Here is a 20473-nt window from a genome sequence, read left to right as displayed (position 1 = left end):
CTCTGTGTCCTCATGAATGAATGAATGAATGAATGAATGAATGAATGAATGAATGAATCTTTAAAAAAAATTGAAGGAATCTTTTTTTCTGAGCAGTAGGTATCAATGGTGGGCTTAACATTCAGTAAACCGTGTGTAAACAAACGTGGTCATTCAGGCTTTGTTCCATTTACAGAGCAAAGGTAGAGTAGATTAAGGATAATTGGATAATTCTTAAGTGCGCTAGGATATTTGTTATGGTAAATGGGCATTGTCTTTAACTTAAAGTCACCACCTGCGATAGCCCCTAATGAGTCAGCCTGTCCCTTGAAGCTTTGAAGCCAGCCATTGACTTCTCTCTAGCTATGAAAGTCCTAGATGGCATCTTCTTACAGTTTCATCTACACTGAAAATCTGTTGTTTAGTGTAGCCATCTTCAATGATTATCTTAGCTAGATCTTCTGTACACCTTACTGCAGCTTCTGCATCAGCACTTGCTGCTTCACCTTACACTTTTCTGCTACAGAGATGTCTTCTTTCCTTAAACCTCATGAACCAACCTCTGCAAGCTTCCGCAGCTTCCTTACCTCTCAGCCTTCATAGAACTGAAGAGAGTTAGGACCTTGCTCTGGATTAGGCTTAGGCTTAAGGGAATGTTGTGGCTGGTTTGTTCTTCTATCCAGACCACTAAAACTTTCTCCATATCAGCAAGAAGGCAGTTTCATTTTCTTATCATTTGTGTGTTCACTGGAGGAACACTTTTAATTTTCTTCAAGCAGTCTTCCTTTTGCATTGGCCAACTTGGCTAAGTGTGTGGCATAAGAGGCCTAGCTTTTAGCCTATCTTGGTTTTTGATATACCTTTCTCACTGAACTTATAATCATTTCTAGTTTTTTATTTAAACTGAGATACGTGCAACCCTTCCTTTCCTTTGAACATTTAGAGGCCATTGTAGGATTGTTAATTGGCCTAATTTCAATATATATATATATATATATATATATTTTAATTGGAGTTCAATTTGCCAACATATAGCATAACACCCAGTGCTCATCCCACCAAGTGCCTCCCTTAGTGCCTGTCACCTAGTCACCCCAACCCCCGCCCACCTCCCTTTCCAATACCCCTTGTTGGTTTCCCAGAGTTAGGTATCTCTCATGTTCTGTCCCCCTCTCTGATATTTCCCACTCGTTTTCTCTCCTTTCCCCTTTATTCCCTTTCACTATTTTTCATATTCCCCAAATGAATGAGACCATACAATGTTTGTCCTTCTCTGATTGACTTATTTCACTCAGCTTAATACCCTCCAGTTCCATCCACGTTGATGCAAATGGTGGCCCTTAACCCAGCTCCTCGTGGGGGCCACTCCCCCCTTGGATGCTTTTTTATTTATTTATTTTTCCCCTCTTCCTACCTTGATAGAAGTGCGAACTCTTCTCACTGTAGCGTTCCAGCTGTACTCTTTAAATCTCAGGCCGAATTCGTAGGTTTTTTAGGATGATTTGAAAGTTATCTAGGTAAGTTGGTGGGGACAGGTGACCTGGGGACCCTATTCCTCTGCCGTCTTGCCCCGCCCCCTCACCTAATTTCAATATCATTGTGTGTCAGGGAATAGAGAGGCCTGAGGAGAGGGAAAAGGATGGGAGAATGGCCAGTCAATGGAGCAGTAAGAACACACACAATATTAATTGATTATTACATTTGTCATCTTCTGCAGGTACAGTTTATAGCACCCCAAAACAATTACAATAATAACATCAGAGATCACTGATCATAGATCACTATAGCAAATATAATAATAATGAAAAAGTTTGACATATTGTGAAAATTAGCAGAGTTTGACACAAAGACATGAAATGAACAAATGCTTTAGGAAAAATGGTGTTGATGGACTTGCTCAACCTAGGATTGCCAAAAGCCTTCAATTTGTGAAAACACATTATCTGCAAAGTACAATAAAGTGAAATACAGTAAAACAAGGTATGCTGATAGTATTTTCCTTGTCCAAAATGAAGCTTGAGCAGGCTTCACAACTTTTCCCCAGTCACTGTAGATAACCAGAAATCTTGTTGCTATAAGGCCATGGATACAGAACTAATTAATTACATGAATCCCTGTAATTTAAGATTTTATTTATTCATGAGAGACAGAGAGAGGCAGAGAAATAGGCAGAGGGAGAAGCAGGTTCCCTGTGGGGAGCCCAATGTGGGACTTGATCCCAGAACCCCAAGATCATGACCTGAGCCCAAGGCAGCTACTCAACCACTGAGCCACCCAAGCATCCTAGATACAGAATAACTTAATAAATAATTTGTGGCCAAGAAATTAGTAAGTAAGACAGGACATAATTAAAATGAAATTCCTTTAATTATGTGTGAAAACCTTTCTCACACACTTTCCTAACAATATATGTCCCTGCTGATACATCTGAAGAAACGAGCAGTAACAGAAGGTTGTCACTGGCCTCTGGAGATGGTTCTCCACTGATGGGGAGGGTTTGAAAGAGTTGATTTTTTATTGCTGCCTAAAATTTCATAATATAAACACAACACTGTTTAATCACTATTTTTGAAGAACTAACTACTATGTTGTTTCAGATATTTTGCCACATCAAAAAATATTGCGGCAAATGTATTTTTTTGCATAGATCTTTTGCCTTTGTTGCAGGAATTTCTTAGATAATTGATCACGGAGTTAAATTCCTGGGTCATAGGGGATGAAAATATTCAACATTCAAAGATATTGCCGGATTACTCTTTAGGAATTTGTCTGTTACAGTCTTTACAGAACCCTTTAAATGTTTACTAATGTGATAGGTATGACATTTTACTTCATAGTCCTTTTAGTTTGTATTTTGCTGAGTATGAATGGTACATTAGCTCAGGTGGCCATAGCAAAATATCGCAGACCAGGTGGGTTAAACAATAGAAAGTTATTTCTCATAGTTCTGGAGGTCAGAAGTCTGAGATCAGGGAATCAGCATGGTCAGTTCTGGTGAGAGCATGCAAATCACTACCTTCTTATGGTGTCCTCACATGGCAAAGAGAAAGAGAACAAGCAAACTCTCTGGCTTATCTTTTTATAAGAGTGCTAATCCCATCATGATGACCCCACCTTAATGACCTCAACAAACTCTACCTCTCAAAGGCCCCATCTTCAAATGCCATCACATGAGGGACTAGGATTTCAACATAAGACAATTCAGAAAGATTTGATCCATGTATACACCCATGAAACCACTGTTACCATGAATTTGCAGAATATTTCCAGTTTCCTAGCACCCCTTGCCGTCTATCCCTCCCTCCATCCCTGGCCCCAGGACAATAATGATCTACTTTCTGTCTCTATGGATTAATTTACCTTTTCTAAAATTTTGTACAAATGGAATCATATAACATATACAATTTGTGTCTGGCTTCCTTCACTCAGCAAAATGATTTTGAGATTTATTCACATTGCTGTGCATATCAGTAATCTGTTTCTTTTTATTGCCAAGTAGTGTTTCATTATATGGATAGTCTACATGTTATTTATCCATTTACCTGTTGACAGACATTCACATTGTTTTCACTTTGGGACAATTATGACTGAAACTACTATGAGCATTCATGTACATATCTTTTGGGGTTCATATATTTTCATTTCTCTTGGGAAAATACCTAGGAGTGGAATGGCTGAGCAGTATGTTTAGTGTCTAACTTTTTAAGAAGCTGACAAAAGTTTTCCAAAGTGGTTTTACTATTTTACTTTCCCACAAGCAACGTTCCAGTGTTTCCAACAAACATGTTGTTGCTGTTGACTTTTTTGTTTGTTTGTTTGTTTTTTGTTTTTTTGTTGCTGTTGACTTTTTATTGTAGTCATGCTAGTGGTCATGCAGTGGTATCTCATTGTAGTTTCATTTGCATTTCCCTGAAATGCTGGCTATATTTTAAAGATTTTAGATATGTTTTCATGTGCTTACTGGCAAATTATATATATTATTTTATAAAGTTTTTGTTCAAACCTTTTTCTTAATGGTGTCTTTTGATAAGCAAAAGTTTTAAATTTTGATAAAATTATCCATTTTTTAATGGTTTGTGTTTTTGGTGTCATATCTAAGAAATCTTTCCCTAAACCTGCATCACAAAAATTTTCTCTTATGAAAACGTTTCTTCTAGAAGTTTTATAGTTTTAGCTTTCACATTTCCATCTGTGATCCACTTTTAATTTATTACATACCATATATATATATATGCACATCATGTATTATTATACACACAATATTACATATGTACCACAGTACATTATTCATGTGTAATATGATCTAAAGTGATATATGTTATTACATGTTAATATAATCAATATAAGATAAAATTATTCATAAATAATATGCACTATAATTAACCTGATAATTATAGTATATATTATAGTATAATTTTAATGTATATATAGTAGTTTACATATATGACATGTGTATATATGTATATATATGTGGTGTGTGTGTATATATATATATGTACTCTGATAAGATTTATTTATTTATTGTAGGTAGGGGATGAGATTTATTATTTTTTCCATATGGATACCCCATTGTGTAAGTACCATTTATTGAAAAAATTATCCTTTCTCAGTTGAATTTTATTGGTGACTTCACTGAAAATCAACCAACCGTATATTTTGGGTCTATTTCTGGGCCTTTAATTCTGTTCCATTTCTGTGTCTACCATTTCATCAATACTAACTGTCTTTATCACTATAGCTTTATAATAAAACTTAAATTCAGGTAACGTATGTCTCCCAACTTGTTCTTCCTTTTAAAATTGTTTTGGGGGATCCCTGGGTGGCGCAGCGGTTTGGCGCCTGCCTTTGGCCCAGGGCACGGTCCTGGATATCCGGGATCGAATCCCACGTCAGGCTTCCGGTGCATGGAGCCTGCTTCTCCCTCTGCCTGTGTCTCTGCCTCTCTCTCTCTCACTGTGTGCCTATCATAAAAAAAAAATTGTTTTGGAAAAAATAAAAAATAAAATTGTTTTGGCTATTCTAAATCTCCATGACTTGAGCATGTACTGCTGTAGAGTGAATTGCAAAAGATTGAGGCTGAAAGTTTGGCTAGGGCCAGATGTGTAGGCTATTGTTCGGGTATAAAACTTTTGACCTGAAAAATGGAGGAGTATTAAAGAATTGTTAACAATGGAGTAACATGGTTATATTTGCATTCTGGAAATCATCCTGGGAAACCAGTGGAACATAGATTGAGGACATAGGATTAATGGCTGAAAGACTAATACCTAGGCCATTTTCAAAACATAGGAAAGAGATGATAAGGATCTGCATTAGGGTGTTGAAGCTAAAAAAGAGCTGTCCAGTAGACAGCAATAGACCATGATGATGATATTCTTGAAATATGATCAGTGAGACTAAAGAACTGCATTCTTATTTTAACTGAAATCTAAATTTAAATGGCCACATGTGGCTAGTGACTCCTGTATTGGACTATGCAAAGCTAGAAGAAGGAATGGACTTCAGAGAGAGAAAAAATAGGAAGAATTTCATCACTAATGGAGGTCAGATTAGGGAATAAGGATAAGGAAGATAGAAAAGTTAAAGGTGACATCTAAGCTCCTATACTGTAGTATATTATTTGACATCTGTATAACCGCTAGAGTATAAACTTAATGAGGATTGGAATTGTCTGTCTTAGTCCATGGTTTATTCATAGCACCTTACATAGCGCCTAGCACATAGCATGTAGCAGGTTTCAGTAAATGTGTTGAAGGATGAAAGGGAGAGAGGAAGGACAATCTGATAAGGCATTAGCCACATTCAGTATGATAAGGGACTAATATGAGAAGCAAATCCAGGAGAAAGTAGCTAGTAATGATACCTGCTTTTTATTGAGGACTTACTGTGGTCAGGCACTGCTTCAACACTCCCACCTGCATTGCATCAATTAATCTGCCAGGAGTCCTCTCAGATATTATTCCCATTTCACAGATACAAAAACCAAAAATTAGAAAAGTTAACAAAACTGAATAAAGTGACTTCACTAGGTGGCAGTTAGAATGAAGTTAGTTTGGGCCAACTTGTGGGACAAACAACTGTAACTCCAAGAAAGGAGTTTGGGCTCCAGATAGAGATTTTGGAATCATTAGTAAAAGATGTTTACTGAAACATGTGAATGGAAGTGTTCACTCAAGATTATAGAATGAAAAAAGAAGTCTGTGGGGAAAGAGTCCTTGAAAGGAAACTGAGAAGTACTGAGGAAAGATGAATGTATGCAAGAGGAAACCCAGAAGAGTCATAGCCCCAAAACAATAAAATAAGGGAGAAGAAAAGTTGAAGAAGGAGAGGGCATGGCCCACATCTTGCAGGCTGGAGAGAAGTCTAACGAGGTAAGGACTAAAATGTGGCCTGTGTATTTCATGGACTTAGCAACTAGAAATTCACTGGGTTTGTTGCAGGAACAGTTTCCTGAACTAATGGAAACAGAGTATATTATAACGCACTAAGTAATGAATAGAAGATGCAATGATAGGAAGTGAAAACCTTTGTTCATAAGGATAAAAAGATAAGATTGTACCCAGAGATGGGCCTGTAGGTTGTCAGTGTTGTTGTTTTAAGAAGGAAAATATATGAGCATGCTCATAAAAGAAAAGGCTATTGTGGTCGAAGGGGCAGTTGAAATGTCAGGGTTGGGGAGTGCAAACTCTGATAATGGATGTTTACAGCAGTAATGATGCGTGTTGTAGTTGGTGGACCCATGCCAGTCTAGGAATTGTGAGTTACTGGTCTGAGACATGATAAATATGGAAATGAAAAACAAATTTTTATAGCTATTTGACTATTATTTGATACCTCCTGAATCTAAATATTTAAAAACTAGGAGCCTGTATTTTGTTTATCCTTTGATCATTGTTCCTTTTCTGAATCACTTGTATTATGTTTTACAAAAACATAAACAAGATTAGTCTTTGATGTATTTTTTAAAAAGATCTTCACAATTTGAGAACCAGCATTTAAAAAGAAATCCAGTGAGAGAATGATGAAGTAAACACAGCATACTGTTGACATTTAGGAGACCTGATTGAAAGGTATATTTTAAAAGGATACCTTAAAAAATTCTATAATCTGAAGTTTTCTGAAGTTACTTCAAAATAAAGTAAAAAAATTCTATAAGTATGAAGTAATCTGAAGTTACTTCAAAATAAAATGTTTTTTTAAAAGCTTTAAATATAATGAATGTAGAAAATATACCAGGGGATTAATGTTAAGTAAAGGAACAGACACCTCTTCTACTAAAGTTGAGAGGCCGGAGGGAAGTAGGAGTGTAGGTTTAGTTAAGTTTGTAACTGTGGTACCAGGGTCATAGGACCACCCCTGCCTGGGATTGGAGTGGGGTCTCTCTTCTCTCTGGAGTAGGAGATAAGTGTTCTTGCTGAAAGGGAGTATCTCAGCTTTGTACTCCCAGAGTCTGACCCTGAGACAAGATTTATGTGCAGGTAGTTTATGTGAAAGTTAATTACAAGGACCACCATTAGGGTAATTAAGGAAGTGAGAGAGGGAAGAAAAGTAAGCTAATAAGGTGTGCATTATGGAACAAGTTCCCGCCATGGGCAACTGGGACTTAATACTGCTGGGAGATGCTAGGAAACAGTACAGAACATGCCTCAGAATTATCCCATCTTAGGTGCAAGAGAACTGAAATATTTATCCTCCACTCCCACAATGCTACTGGCTGAGAACTGTTCCCAGGGGGGATTCACTTCTCTGAACTTCCAACCTTTCCTAGGCTAACTGAGAGAATGTCTTCCAGTTGAGAATTGCAAGAGCTTCAGTGAGGTGAAGTCGGGACAGCCTGAGATGGTGGGGGTTGCCATGTTCTTTGGAGGCACTGACAACATCTGCTATAATGAGATAGGAAATATAGGTGAGAATATGGTTTGAAGAGCATGAAAAGCTAAAAAAAAAAATGGTATTAGTGGAATGAGCACAGGAACCAGTTAGGAAACATGTGAGGGATTGCCATGATTGCCATGCAGCCTTGAGAACTTGGTGAAGGTTGGAGGCCATGGATTTACCGTAGTATCAGTCCTCCCGAAGCTGTAACAATGGGTCATTTATAGAAGCTGTGATAACAGTCAGGGATGTGACTGTTCCTATTGAGCCTAACAAGTAAGACTTTGGACCAAGGAAACATTTGCTCATATCTTTTCAGACGAAGTACTCTCAAGTTGGTTCTTTCCTCTGTATGTATTTAGGTTGTTGATTTTGTGACCCTCAGTATCAAAGTTTATATTTATATTATCCCACTGCTTTCAGAATTCCCAGTCCGTAGGTCTTAGTAAGTTCCACAGGGTGATAAGGGCAAATCTTCAGCACTGGACCCATGTGCCAACCAAGTACATAGTAGTGGGTATTATATGAAAATATAGTTCCTGCCCTCAGAAGCTCCAAGACTTGCAGGGGTTAGATAGAAAGAGATGTAAAGCGATAAACAAGGCACAGTGGATTGAGTGCTGTGATAGAGATACATAGTAGGTGCTCAATTAATATTTACTGTGTGACTGAATGAAATGTGATCCATTGTGCTAACTGTTCCTCTTGTCATGATAAGCTTATCCCCTAGGTTGTTAACTGGGTTCTTGTTAAAATGTTACAAAAGCCATTCTTAGATGAAGTTAGCAATTATGATCGTAAAGTGATTTCATGGAAAGATGGAGATATTTGCAGTCATACAGTGAGAAACTTTTTTAGACTCTTCTATAAGTACACTGGCCAAAACAAAAAACACATTTGGACTCATGGTTTCCAAATTTGTTTTTATTGGAGGGGAGAATGAGGCACATGAGTCATTTTCATTTCTGTTAACTAATTATCTCATGATTATTGAGCCATAGAGGTCACATTGCTTTTTCTATGGCTATTAAACTTAACGGAGAGGCATCATTTAGGTCTCAAGGAATCTAGCTCAGTAGTGATGAAATGTTTATGGTCTGGAAATGATAAATAACTCATGTCACCTTGCTACTTCCCTAAAATATAAGTCTTTTGGGGCTAGATTTTAACTACTTAGCAGTTATTTCATTAGCTATGCAACAGTTTCCTAACATTCATTTGCATCTAACACTAGAAACAAATATGGAAGAATTCTCATTCTTGCTCTATCTCAAAGAGTTCAGAATATTGTTTACCAACATCATTTCCCACTTAACAAGATTTTCACTTTATTTTGAAAAACCTATTCATCGTTATTCAGCACTGATTATATTCATAAGAGTGTGCTAGAGACAAATCATATTAGACGAAAAAGGGAAGGTCTCTGTCATCAAAAGTTTCAGAGTCTTTCAGGGGAAGAGAGAACTGTAAGCAGGCCAGAACAGTGATTTAAATGTTGTCATAAAAAAAAAAAAAATGTTGTCATAGACCAGAAAATGAAGGGAAAATCTCTGCCTAGTGAGGTTAGTGGAGACTTTAAGAGGGCATCGCCTTTTACTTGGTCTTAGGGGATGGGGAAAACATTTCATAAATATCAAAGAAAAAGAAGGTGGCTTGAAAGTTGGGAAAGGAAGGGGGAATCGGAAGTAGGAAGGACATTCCAGGCAAAGGTAAAGGAGATATACAGAGATCATTACACATCATGGAAGCTTCTGGGAATAGATACACAGAGGCAGAAGCCTAGGTTTCTGTGGAGAGGAAGAGATGGGGAGAAGAGGCTAGAGATGTGGGATGGGGAAAGATGATGAAAAGCCCTATGGGATGTGCTACGAGCTTTGCAGTGCAGCAGGGACTTAACAGTAGTGGAATATGGTTATGACCACACAGATGCAGGATGGATTCCCACCCAAAACTTGGTTAGGATGCAGATCCTTCTCTCCCCCTCTCTCTCTGCCCCACCTCTCTCTCTCTCTCTCTCTCTCTCTCTCTCTCTCTCTCTCACACACACACACACACACACACACACACAACCAAGAGGGTATGAAAAGATGTATCACTCACATAATGAGGTTTTTCTAGATAGAGCAGCGTAGCTCCAAAATAGATCCCAAAATGGCTTGCGAGAGCAGGAAGAGAAGACTGGCTTGCCAGTTTTGTGGTGGTTAGGGAGTGGGACCAGGGCGAAGGTTCTCATATATAGGAACCAGCTTGTGTGGTTTAAATCTCTCAGTATCAAAAGAAGGAGTACACAGTCTTTTGTATAAGCTTGCCCACTTTGGGGCAGGAGGATAAGAGGTTAGAACAAGGCTTAAAAGCAGTCAGGAAATATATTATGTCTTATGCTTAGGAAAGACCAACCTGGATATTTTTGAAGCAACTTTCTGAAACTACCGTTTCAGAAATGTGAACCAGCCTGCCGCAGTAGTCTCTTATCACCGAATCACTGTCAATTCCTGAGCATTGAGCTTACTGGCTTTCCTGCTGACTTAGGACCTAGATAGAGGTCATCAAGTGTGATTGCTTGAATAGTTATTTTCCCTCATATTTGAAAATTCTGACATCTTGATATATACTTTAATTTTTCAATTGTCGTGATTAAAGATCTTTATAGATCAAAAATTAGAATTCCCTAAGACTCAGAAAGTTAACTGCAAGTTTGGCCATGTATGTATTATTTTTATTTTAAAAGAAAGCTTTTAGGTCACAATCATTTTTTAAATCTTAAACTAAGATACGTTTAAACAAATGTTTATATACATTGGAATACCACCTAAAACCCTCTCCCATAACCCCAGAGGTATTCATTCCACATGATCAGCCTTTTATTAACATACTTAAACCCCAGCTCTTCCTCTGCATATTTTTAAATTAATTCATTAATTAATTTTTAAATTTTAATGTATAGTGTTATATTAATTTCAAATGTCCAATATGGTGATTCAGCAGTTCTGTACATTACTCAGTGTTCATCATGATAAATGTACTCTTAATTTACTTCACCTACTTCATCTATCCACCCACTTCCCCTCTGGCAACCAGCAATTTGTTCTCTATAGTTAAGAGTCTGTTTTGTGGTTTGTCTCTTTTTTCTTTGTTCATTTGTTTTGTTTCTTAAAATCCACATATGAGTGAAATCTATGGCATTTGTCTCTCTGACTGATTTCACTTAGAATTATACTCTCTAGATCCACCCATGGTGTTGCAAATGGCAAGATTTCATTCTTTTTTATGGCTGAAGCAAGTTTGGCTTTTTAAACCATTTGAATATGAATATATTGTGGTCAATTGTCAGGCTATGAGAACCTTGGGATGTGTACTCTTGAAGGTCAAGAAAAACATTCTGTAATGGAAAAACATCTGTTGATAGTGCTATTGGATTCTTTAGCTATCCTTACTGGAAGAGTCTATTGATAATTTGATGTGATTAATTTCCTGTTCATTGATTTTGGCTTTTTGTTTGTATTATGAATGAAATATCCCAGATAGTCTATATTTCTGACTCGGGAGTTAAAGGAAGGAAATTCTTAGATGTGACATTACTTCTCTTTCACTTTCTGTGTCAAACCTGATCAAATGTTTGGAGAAGGAGAATCTTATTTTACAAATACAGTTTTCATAAAGTTCTATTTTCAAATGTAGTGTTGACACTGCTTAGTTAGAAGCACATAATCAATCTTACTGTTTTAGGTGCCACTGAATTGAGAGAGTACTTTTTTTCTATAATGCAGTAAATGGCCATTTCTTACTAACTAAAGAATTACACTTTATTTAAGCCTCTCCATAAGTCAGATTCTTCCAGTATGACTCATTTTATGAGAATTATTTTTGGAAACTGTATGCTGAAGTATTTTTGGCATTAGGGTATTATTTACCATATAAGTGGTTTATTTCACTAGATCATTTCACTAGTTGCAATGAAGGGAATACTCTGGATTCCATAGGAAGTATTGAGAGGCTGAGGTTCTAGTGGCTGCACTATTGACTTGTGTGCATCAGTTATCTGTTGCTACAATAATGCTTTGTAATAAACTACCAAACCTTAGTAACTTAAAAATAACAACCAGAGTTCTGCTTCCAGTATGAAAGCGAGACATCTCTGTAGACCAATTCCCTAGAAAATTGGTGAAAATTATTTTTTAAACAACCATTTAGAGTCTTTGGAGATGATCCTAAGGGCATACTGCAAATGAAGAAATATTTATTCAACAAAATCTTTTAAAACTTTAGAGGTTGCAGCAAGAGTGTATGGTACCAACTCCATTCTATTTCCCTCCCAGCTCAGTGAAATTGAAACTCCACTCAAGACTGGTGCAGCAAAGGACACAGGGCTCCTTCTTCCTCTAGCTCCTACTCCAAGGGCTATCTTTCAGGGATGGGCAGGACATCAACAATTCTCATTCTGCCCCCAGCCACTTATTGCTAAGATTGAATTCTGGGCAAGTATGGCTGAGAGATCGGGGCTTACTTTTTCCTCCCACCCCCCACTCATGGGATAGAGGTTCTACCTTGGGTGTGGCATCACTGAGTAGGCTGGGACCCGATCACCCTTTCAAGTACTGTAATCCACATGTGATCCACACTAAGCAGCAAGGTAAAAAGAACTGAGGCTGCTTGCCCTCTGTAAGGGTTCAGCTCCTAAAGCAGGAGTGTCACTCAGTGAAAAATGTCCCATTGCCCCCACCCCCAGGTCCAAAGCCATGGCTCAGAGATTTTTGCCCTGGAGAAGCAGGCCATAAAAGAGAGAACGCTGAATCCCTTACCAAAGGATCTGACTTCATTTGCAACAGAGTATGGAGATGTTTGAACATAAGGGCACTCTCAAAAAACAGTGGAAGTTGTGATGAAAGGTCACTGGGAAGAGATTGATAGATTAATTGGAGATACAGACAGAACTGTGGGCTGGCTGGTTTTCTGGAAAGTAGCTGAGAAAGAGACATCTGGGAGGAGACCTCCTGGGGACAGGAGAAATATTAAACACTGATCTAAGCAAGGGGTACTTCAAGAGAGCCTGAGTTTGATTGGGTTAGACTGTGGAACGACTTAAGCTGCAGAGCATTTGTTAAAAACAATAGAGCAATCAGCTGGTAATTAGTGGAGTGCAACAGTTGGGTGTGGTCAGAGAGAGACAAAGAGAGTTCTGCCAAAACCAAAGTCATCCCAGGGTGACAGGGATCATACTCATCTGCACAACATAAAAGGCTTCACAATGTGGCAGGAGGCTGTAGACTCCACTAAAATAATCCAGCCAGTCACTGAACAATTCAGTAGAGAAACAATCATAGGTGCTTGGTGGTGGAACCAATACTCAGAGTTGCTACAACACATTATCTAAAATTTCCAGTTTCCAACAAAAAATTGCGGGACATGCAAAGAAACAGAAAAATATGACCCATACACCAGAACGAAAGCAGGCAGCAGAAACTTGTGAGGTCAACCCCAGACATGGGACTTAACAGAGATTTCAAAGTTACTATTATAAATATGTTCAAAGAACTAAAGGAAACCATGATTAAAGAATGATATGATTAAAGGAAGATATGATGACAGTACTAGATCAAATAGAAAATACCAATAAAACCAGAGAAATAAAAAAAGAAACCAAATGGAAGTTCTAGAATTGAAAATTACAGTAACTGAAATGACAAATTCATTAGACGGCTGACTGGTAGATTTGAATCAGCAGAAGAAAAAAAAAAAACATGAACTTGATAGAACAGTTGAGATTTTTCAATTTGAGGAGCACAAGGAAGAATGAAAGGAAGTTTTTCAGACCCAAAGCAAGCAACCCCAGACAGTAATTCATTTTTTTTTTTAAGTTTTTTTATTTATTTATGATAGTCACAGAGAGAGAGAGAGAGAGAGAGGCAGAGACACAGGCAGAGGGAGAAGCAGGCTCCATGCACCGGGAGCCCGACGTGGGATTCGATCCCGGGTTTCCAGGATCGCGCCCTGGGCCAAAGGCAGGCGCCAAACCGCTGCGCCACCCAGGGATCCCCCAGACAGTAATTCAAATCCATACTCCTTCTGCCAACCTCCTCCACCCCAAAAAGTATTGGTTAAGGTAACTTTGTAATTTTAAAAAACAGTAGAAATGCATATTTATTTTCCTTTCTTCTTTTAACTGATTTAAAAATTAGTTGTATAATGTACATAAAAGATATAAAAATGTAATACATTTTCCATTAACAGCACAAAGGGATAAGTGGAAGCAAAGCTGAAAGGGACTCCAAGTGATACTCGAATGAGCAGGAACAAATGAAGAGAACCATAGATGACAAATCAGGAGTTTGATATAGCAAAATCTGTATAAATATATATTTGCTCCTCTTAGCTTCTTTAAAGACATAAAGACATAAAATAATACAATAATTATATCCATGTATTATTGAGTTTATAGAATCTCCAGTTTAAATATGTATAACCATAATACCACAGAAAGGGAGTGAGTTGACTTTGCTGATCGTGACTTGGCCCACATATCTAAGGCCTTCAAGGGACAACTAGGGTGACTTGGATCAGCTCAATATGGTCTCTCATCCTTTGGCAGACTAGCTTATGCTTGTTGACAAACGGAAGTAGGTGTTTTAAGTGAGAATGAAAGAATACAGGGTTTCTTGAGGATCAGGCCCATTACTAGTCCACCATTACGTTTTCACTTTATTTCCCTAAGTAAATGGAAAGGCCAGTCCAGATTTTAGAAGTGAGGATATAGGCACTATATCTTGATTGGAGAAGCTGCAAATTTACATTTTTTTAAAAATGTGACTACACAGAGTGAATACAGAGAATGGGATAATTGTGGCCACTTCTGCAAAGTCTGCCGTACGGTATGAAAGCCATTCATCCTGTACTTCTTTGGTCTCTTAGAATCCATTTCTATTTTATCATTGGTTAATTACAATACAGTTGACTCGGGCATCCCGGGTGGCTCAGCGGTTTAGCGCCGCCTTCAGCCCAGGGCCTGATCTTGGAGACCCGGGATCCAGTCCCACGTCAGGCTCCCTGCATGGAACCTGCTTCTCCCTGTGCCTGTGTCTCTGCCCCCTGCCCCGGTGTCTCTCATGAATAAATAAGTAACATCTTTTAAAAAATACAGTTGACTCTTGGTCAACATGGGTTTGAGCTGTGTGAGTCCACTCATATGTGAAGTTTTTTCAATAAATATGGTACTATAAATATTTTTCCCTTATGATTTTCTTAACATTTTTTAGCTTACTTTAAGAACACAGTATATAATACATATAACATACAAAATATGTGTTAATCAACTGTTTATGTTATCAATAAGGCTTTCAGTCAACAGTAGGCTATTAGCAAATTTGGGGGGAATCAAAAGTTATACATGGATTTTGTATTATGCAGGGGATACACACTCCTACCCTCTATGTTGTTCAAGGGTCAACTGTGTGTTTATACAAAAATCATGTTCATCCAGATATGGGAGTTGGATCCAAGTTCCAAGAAGTCTGTTAAAGACTAGATTTTTCATTGTTTGTGGATGGATACAAGGTCATCTAAACCCCCTGTCCTTTGCACCCGTGTTTGGTCACATTACTCTTATTTAAAATACCCCAAGTATACTACCATTTTAGGAATTAGCCCATTCTTTCTGAAATGTTCATTCTCTTACCTCTTTGCTACCTCATTCCCATTTCTTGTGCCAGTTCTCAGCTTCATTATCCCTTGTTTAGAGGATATTCCTTGATTAGTCTAAGTTACATCCCCTCATTATATATTCAAGTAATTTATTTTTAATGTACATTTTTAATATCATGTGGCTCTCAATTGAGGATACTTTTTCCCTTTAGGGGACATTTGACAATGTAGAGAGATACTTCTTGGCATCATGACTGTAGTGTGCTATTATCATCCAGTGGGTAGAGGCCAAGGGTATTGCTACGTAGCCTGTTATACCAGGAACAGCCCTCCTGTCCCACAAGAAGGAATGATCTGGTCAAAAACATCAATAGTGCAGAAGTTGATAAACACTGCTTTAGATCATGTGTGACAATTCAGAATTACATGTCTCTGGCTATCTGTCTTTCCCACTAGATGGGATGCTTCACAAGGACAAGAGAGTATCTATTTTAACATTAAATATTCAGCATCTCAGTGCTTGATATAAGGTAGCTGCACAATAAACATTTGCTAAATGAAAGAAGATCAGACAGGAGGTAAGGATGGAAGGGAAAGACTTTATAGTGAAAGTATATAAACACTACTGTGTAGAAGATGCTGTCAGGGGCCTACCTATAACGTCACATTACATACCCATTGGATGCATGTTTGCCTGACTCTCAAATGTTAGGACCTGCATTTCTTTGTGTGAGGGCTTTTATTAGGCTTTCAGAGCCCACTGCCCAATAGCATGACAGTCCAGAATGCTGGGGCAATATCTTCTCTTGGAAAGTATATCTTCTAGTGTTCCCTAAAAATTTTCAGTGATATTAAGCTGATTAATAGTGGACATTTTGCTTGCTTCCTTCCCTCCCCTGTCTCAATTCCTCACTTCCCTATTAGTTTCCTGCGAATACCTACCATGGTAGGCTGAAAAATGCCCCCCAAAGATAATCCACATCTCTTGAGCCTGCAAATACTACCTTATGTGGCAAAAGAGAAATCGCCTCAAGGATTAAGATAAGGATCTTGAGATGGATGATTATTCTGTATTATGTGATAGAATCTAACTGCAAACACATATGTCTGTATCAGAGGGAAGCAGAGATATTTGACATAGAAAAATGGAAATTTGGCCACTGAGGCAAGATACTCTACTGCTAGCTGTGAAGATGAAGGAAGAGGGCACTGACAAGAAATGCAAGAATTGTGGCTCCGGTTGCTGAAGAAGTCCAAGAAACAGATTCTCCACTAGAGCCTCCAGAGGGACCATGACTTTGTTGGCAACTTGTTTTCAGCCCAGTGAAACCGTTTTGGGCTCCTTACCTCCAGAGCTGTATGGGACTAAATACGTGTTCTTTTAAGCCACCAAATCTGTAGCAATTCACTAGCAGCCTCAGAAACCTGATGCAGATTTTGGTACAAGGGATAGTTTGCTGCTGTAATGAGTACATAAAAATGTAGAAGTGGCTTTGGAATTGGATAATGGCTACAGGCTGGCATAGTTTTGAGAAACATGATAGACAATCCTAGATTACTTTGAGCAGTTAGTAGAAATACGGATGTTAAAAGTGCTGCTGGTGAGAGCTCCAAAGGAAGTAAGAAGCACAGTGGAGAAAAACCTACATTGTCTTTAGAGAAGACCTAAGTCATCATAAGTAACCTAAATATGAACATCAAAGGTGTTGCTGGTAAAGGTTTAGAAAGAAATTAGGAACAGCATAATGGAAACTGGAGAAGAGGGGATTCTTGTTATATAGTAGCAGAAATCTTGGCCAACTTTTGTCCTACAGTTATGTGGAAAGCAGAACTCATGAACAGTGAATTGAAGATTTAGTTGAGCATATTTCTGAGAAAAGTATTTGCTGTTAAGCAAAAAGGAGCCAGGACTTGAAGATAGGAGCAATTCTCAGCCTATCCAGAATGCAAAAGACATTAAAATGAGAGGATTTGCTGTCAGGAAAGTGTCTTGTGGAGATAAACATCAAGCATGTAGCTAGACACATCTTTTCTCAGAGGGATCGAAAGATCAAAGTATTCAATCAAACAGAGGGCTCTTTGAAGCAATAGGGTGTGAATCATGGATAACCTCAGCCATCTCAGCAGAAGCTAGGAATTGAGATGGCATTTTCCTGGAGGGATCTGTGAACAAGTTTCTTGTCTAAGGGCACAAATCCCCATGTAGTATGGGGTGGGGAATTACAAGATTTTTGAGTATGCTAAATCAGCAAAAACTATGCTATCTTTAACTGAGAAAATAGATGAAATGAAAGAAGGTCATGGAGCTCCCAAAATTTGACAAGAGGAAAACAGGCTGATAAAACTACTCAGCTGAAAACATGTGTTCCATTCAAAATAAAAGGAAGGTGATTTTGAGGACAGAGCCGAGGGCCTAGAGGGCAGAGCTGTGGGCCAAGATGAAGTCATGGGATCAGAAGGAGCCACAAGCTACAAAATATTATTCCCAGACCTTGAAATGTATGTAGGTTTGTCTGCTTGATCCACATTGCTTGGATCAGACTCTTTTCTTCCTGCTACTTCTCTCTTTTGGATTGGAAATGTCTTTAATTGTTACCGCTGTAAATAAACCCCAAACAAAGCAGAAACACCAACTTCGTGGAAAGGGAAATTAAAATGAGAAAAAAATAATGGGGCGCCTGGGTGGCTTACTCGGTTAAGCATCTGATTTTGGCTTAGGTTGTGATTTCAGGGTCCTAGGATTGACCCTGGCATGAGGCTCCATGCTCAGCAGGGAGTCTGCTTCTCCTTCTCCCTCTGGTTTCTCCCTGCTCATGCTCTCTTTCTCTCTCTCGGTTTCTTTGTCTTTCTCAAATAAATAAATAAAAACTTTTCTTAAAAAATGAGAATAAAATGAGAGGAAACACCTCTTGGTGCTTTGGCTTCATCTAGGACAGCCAAGAAGACACAACTGGACTTAAACTAAGTGCAAAGTACACTTCTCTCTCTAAACAATGTTTACGTGATTCTGAAAGATGCATCCATTGAGCATCTCATTATGACTTCCACAATGATCAAGAGATATTTTTCAAACAGTGTAAAATGAAGAGGCTAATACAGGTATGAAATAAACGTGTATTAAAAGATTCTATTTAATCAGTGAGGGAATGGGAAGAGGATATAACTGGTTCATAGAGAATCCAAGGATTAGATACAGGAATGTTAATCAAAAATATTTAAATGCATGTGTGAATGGAGGCAAAACTGGTTTCATTATATCATGGAAGGGGGACAATATAATCTCTACTAGACAATACATTTTACATATTTATCACTAACCTACAACTAATGAAGGATTGTAAAAGGCCTCAAAGACCATATAAGGCCAGAATCAGATAATGTAGAGTGATGTCCTAAGACGGGGAAGTTTCCCATTGGAATACACATTGATCTCTACAATGTTAAAATCAAGCAGAAAATTCTAGTTCTCTCAAAATCAGGGTCTGTTCATTAGGGTGACCAGGTTCCTGTCATGGACATTTCTGGGCTGAGGCCTGATAAGGACACAGTGGACACCAGTGACATCCCAAAGTCTATGATGTCACAATGAGGGGCCAGGGCTTAGGAATATAAATGGGCGGGGTTGACCCCTGTTGTCTTGAGAGGCACAGTGCAGCTGGGGAATCAAGCAGAGCTGATGGAGCCAAACCCTGCCAACATCATGTCAGGGAACAAAAACCATGAGAGCTCCAATCAGACTCAAGCCCATCTTGTAACAACTGAGCTGCAGTTCCCTGTGAGCTATGTGGACCGCCTCCTGCAGGAAGATCAGCGCACCCACTGCCTAAGTTCAACATCTACTGAATTCCTCCTTGCCATGCTCGACTCCCTCACCGACTACATCCTGGAGCGTGTAGGCACTGAGGCCAATAACAACAACATGCAGACTGCCCCACAAGATGTGGAGAGAGCAGTGGGCAGCAACAGAGAGCCCCAACAATGCCTGAAGGATACAGCCTTCACTCTGTTTGATGAGATGCCTAGATCCAGGAGAAATGGCTAAAGCCTGGGTCCTAGACTTGTGGGAGTCCTCACAGCCTTAGTCTAAGCCAAGACTTCTTATAACTGAGAAGTCTGGCTTCTGTCATCAGTTAATGCTATTAAAGTGTTGAAGCTCAGGGCTATGCCTCTGACTTGTCTCTGTTTCTGTCCTTCCGAGTCGGCGGGGTCTGTGAGACACCCAGGAGGAGATCTCCTGTGGGGAGTGGAGGGAGGAAGGGGTGATCAGTGTGGGAGGCTACAGTCCAGTGTTTCAGGGAGGGGTTTCTCTGGGCCCTGGGGGGGAGTAGCTGGCTGCAGAGGAGAGACTTCCTCATGGGCTCTGAGCAAGTCAAGGCCTGTGGGCTGAGAGATTGGCAGCGGGTGGGGGGCTTCCCAGGCATGTTGAGTTCCCAGAACCATGGTGGTAACTGGGAAGGTCCTGAAGCTCGTGACTGAGGTGCCAGGAACCTTATTCATGAGAAGGGAACGTGTAGAAGTCAGAAGGTGATGGCAGTGCGGGTGGATGGAGAGGATGGCAGAGCAGTTGACGTGAACTTGATGGCATGAGCTTTACGTGAAGATTGAGGGGCGATGGGGAACCCATGAAGAGGTATACAGAGTGGAACGGTGCTCAGGTTGATTTCATTCACTGATACCCTGCCTCATTCCAAAAAAGGATGTAAGACAGATAATATTAGTGCTGTGATAACATTTTGTGGAGTATGTCCTTGTGTCCTCTCCTGTGGACACTGGTAAGTTAAGTGATTTGGCCTAAAACAAGCAATTATAAACTATCTGGCCTAAAACAAGCAATTTGGAGAGTTCTTAATACTTGCATGTCTCTCCCTCCCTAGTAGACCAGATGCTTAGGTGTACTTCTGCAAGTGCCCCTGCGCCTGGTTCTCCCGTGATTGCTGGGCTCCTGGACCTCTGGCTATGAAACCACAGCCCACTAAACCCTGTG

The 20473-nt window shown here is 39.1% G+C and overlaps 2 protein-coding genes and 1 pseudogene across 3 annotated transcripts in view; 2 read left to right on the top strand and 1 right to left on the bottom strand.

The window, feature by feature from the left end:
• The window catches only part of LOC140628543 (ectonucleoside triphosphate diphosphohydrolase 5-like), a 43185-nt pseudogene extending 27615 nt beyond the window's left edge, over window positions 1-15570 (bottom strand).
• The window catches only part of SYTL5 (synaptotagmin like 5), a 241191-nt gene that overhangs the window by 79660 nt on the left and 141058 nt on the right, over window positions 1-20473 (top strand). The gene's annotated exons all lie outside the window — the stretch shown is intronic.
• Window positions 19116-19646, top strand: H2AP (H2A.P histone). The gene has a single exon (XM_072818082.1). The coding sequence runs from the start codon at window positions 19166-19168 to the stop codon at window positions 19529-19531; it is 366 nt and encodes a 121-aa protein (XP_072674183.1). The 5' UTR covers window positions 19116-19165; the 3' UTR covers window positions 19532-19646.

This window comes from Canis lupus, chromosome X (genome assembly GCF_048164855.1).
Source record: "Canis lupus baileyi chromosome X, mCanLup2.hap1, whole genome shotgun sequence".
In the NCBI taxonomy this organism is placed as follows: domain Eukaryota; kingdom Metazoa; phylum Chordata; class Mammalia; order Carnivora; family Canidae; genus Canis; species Canis lupus.
The sequence above is the reverse complement of the archived record's forward strand: the minus strand, read 5'-3'. Positions and strand labels throughout refer to the sequence as shown.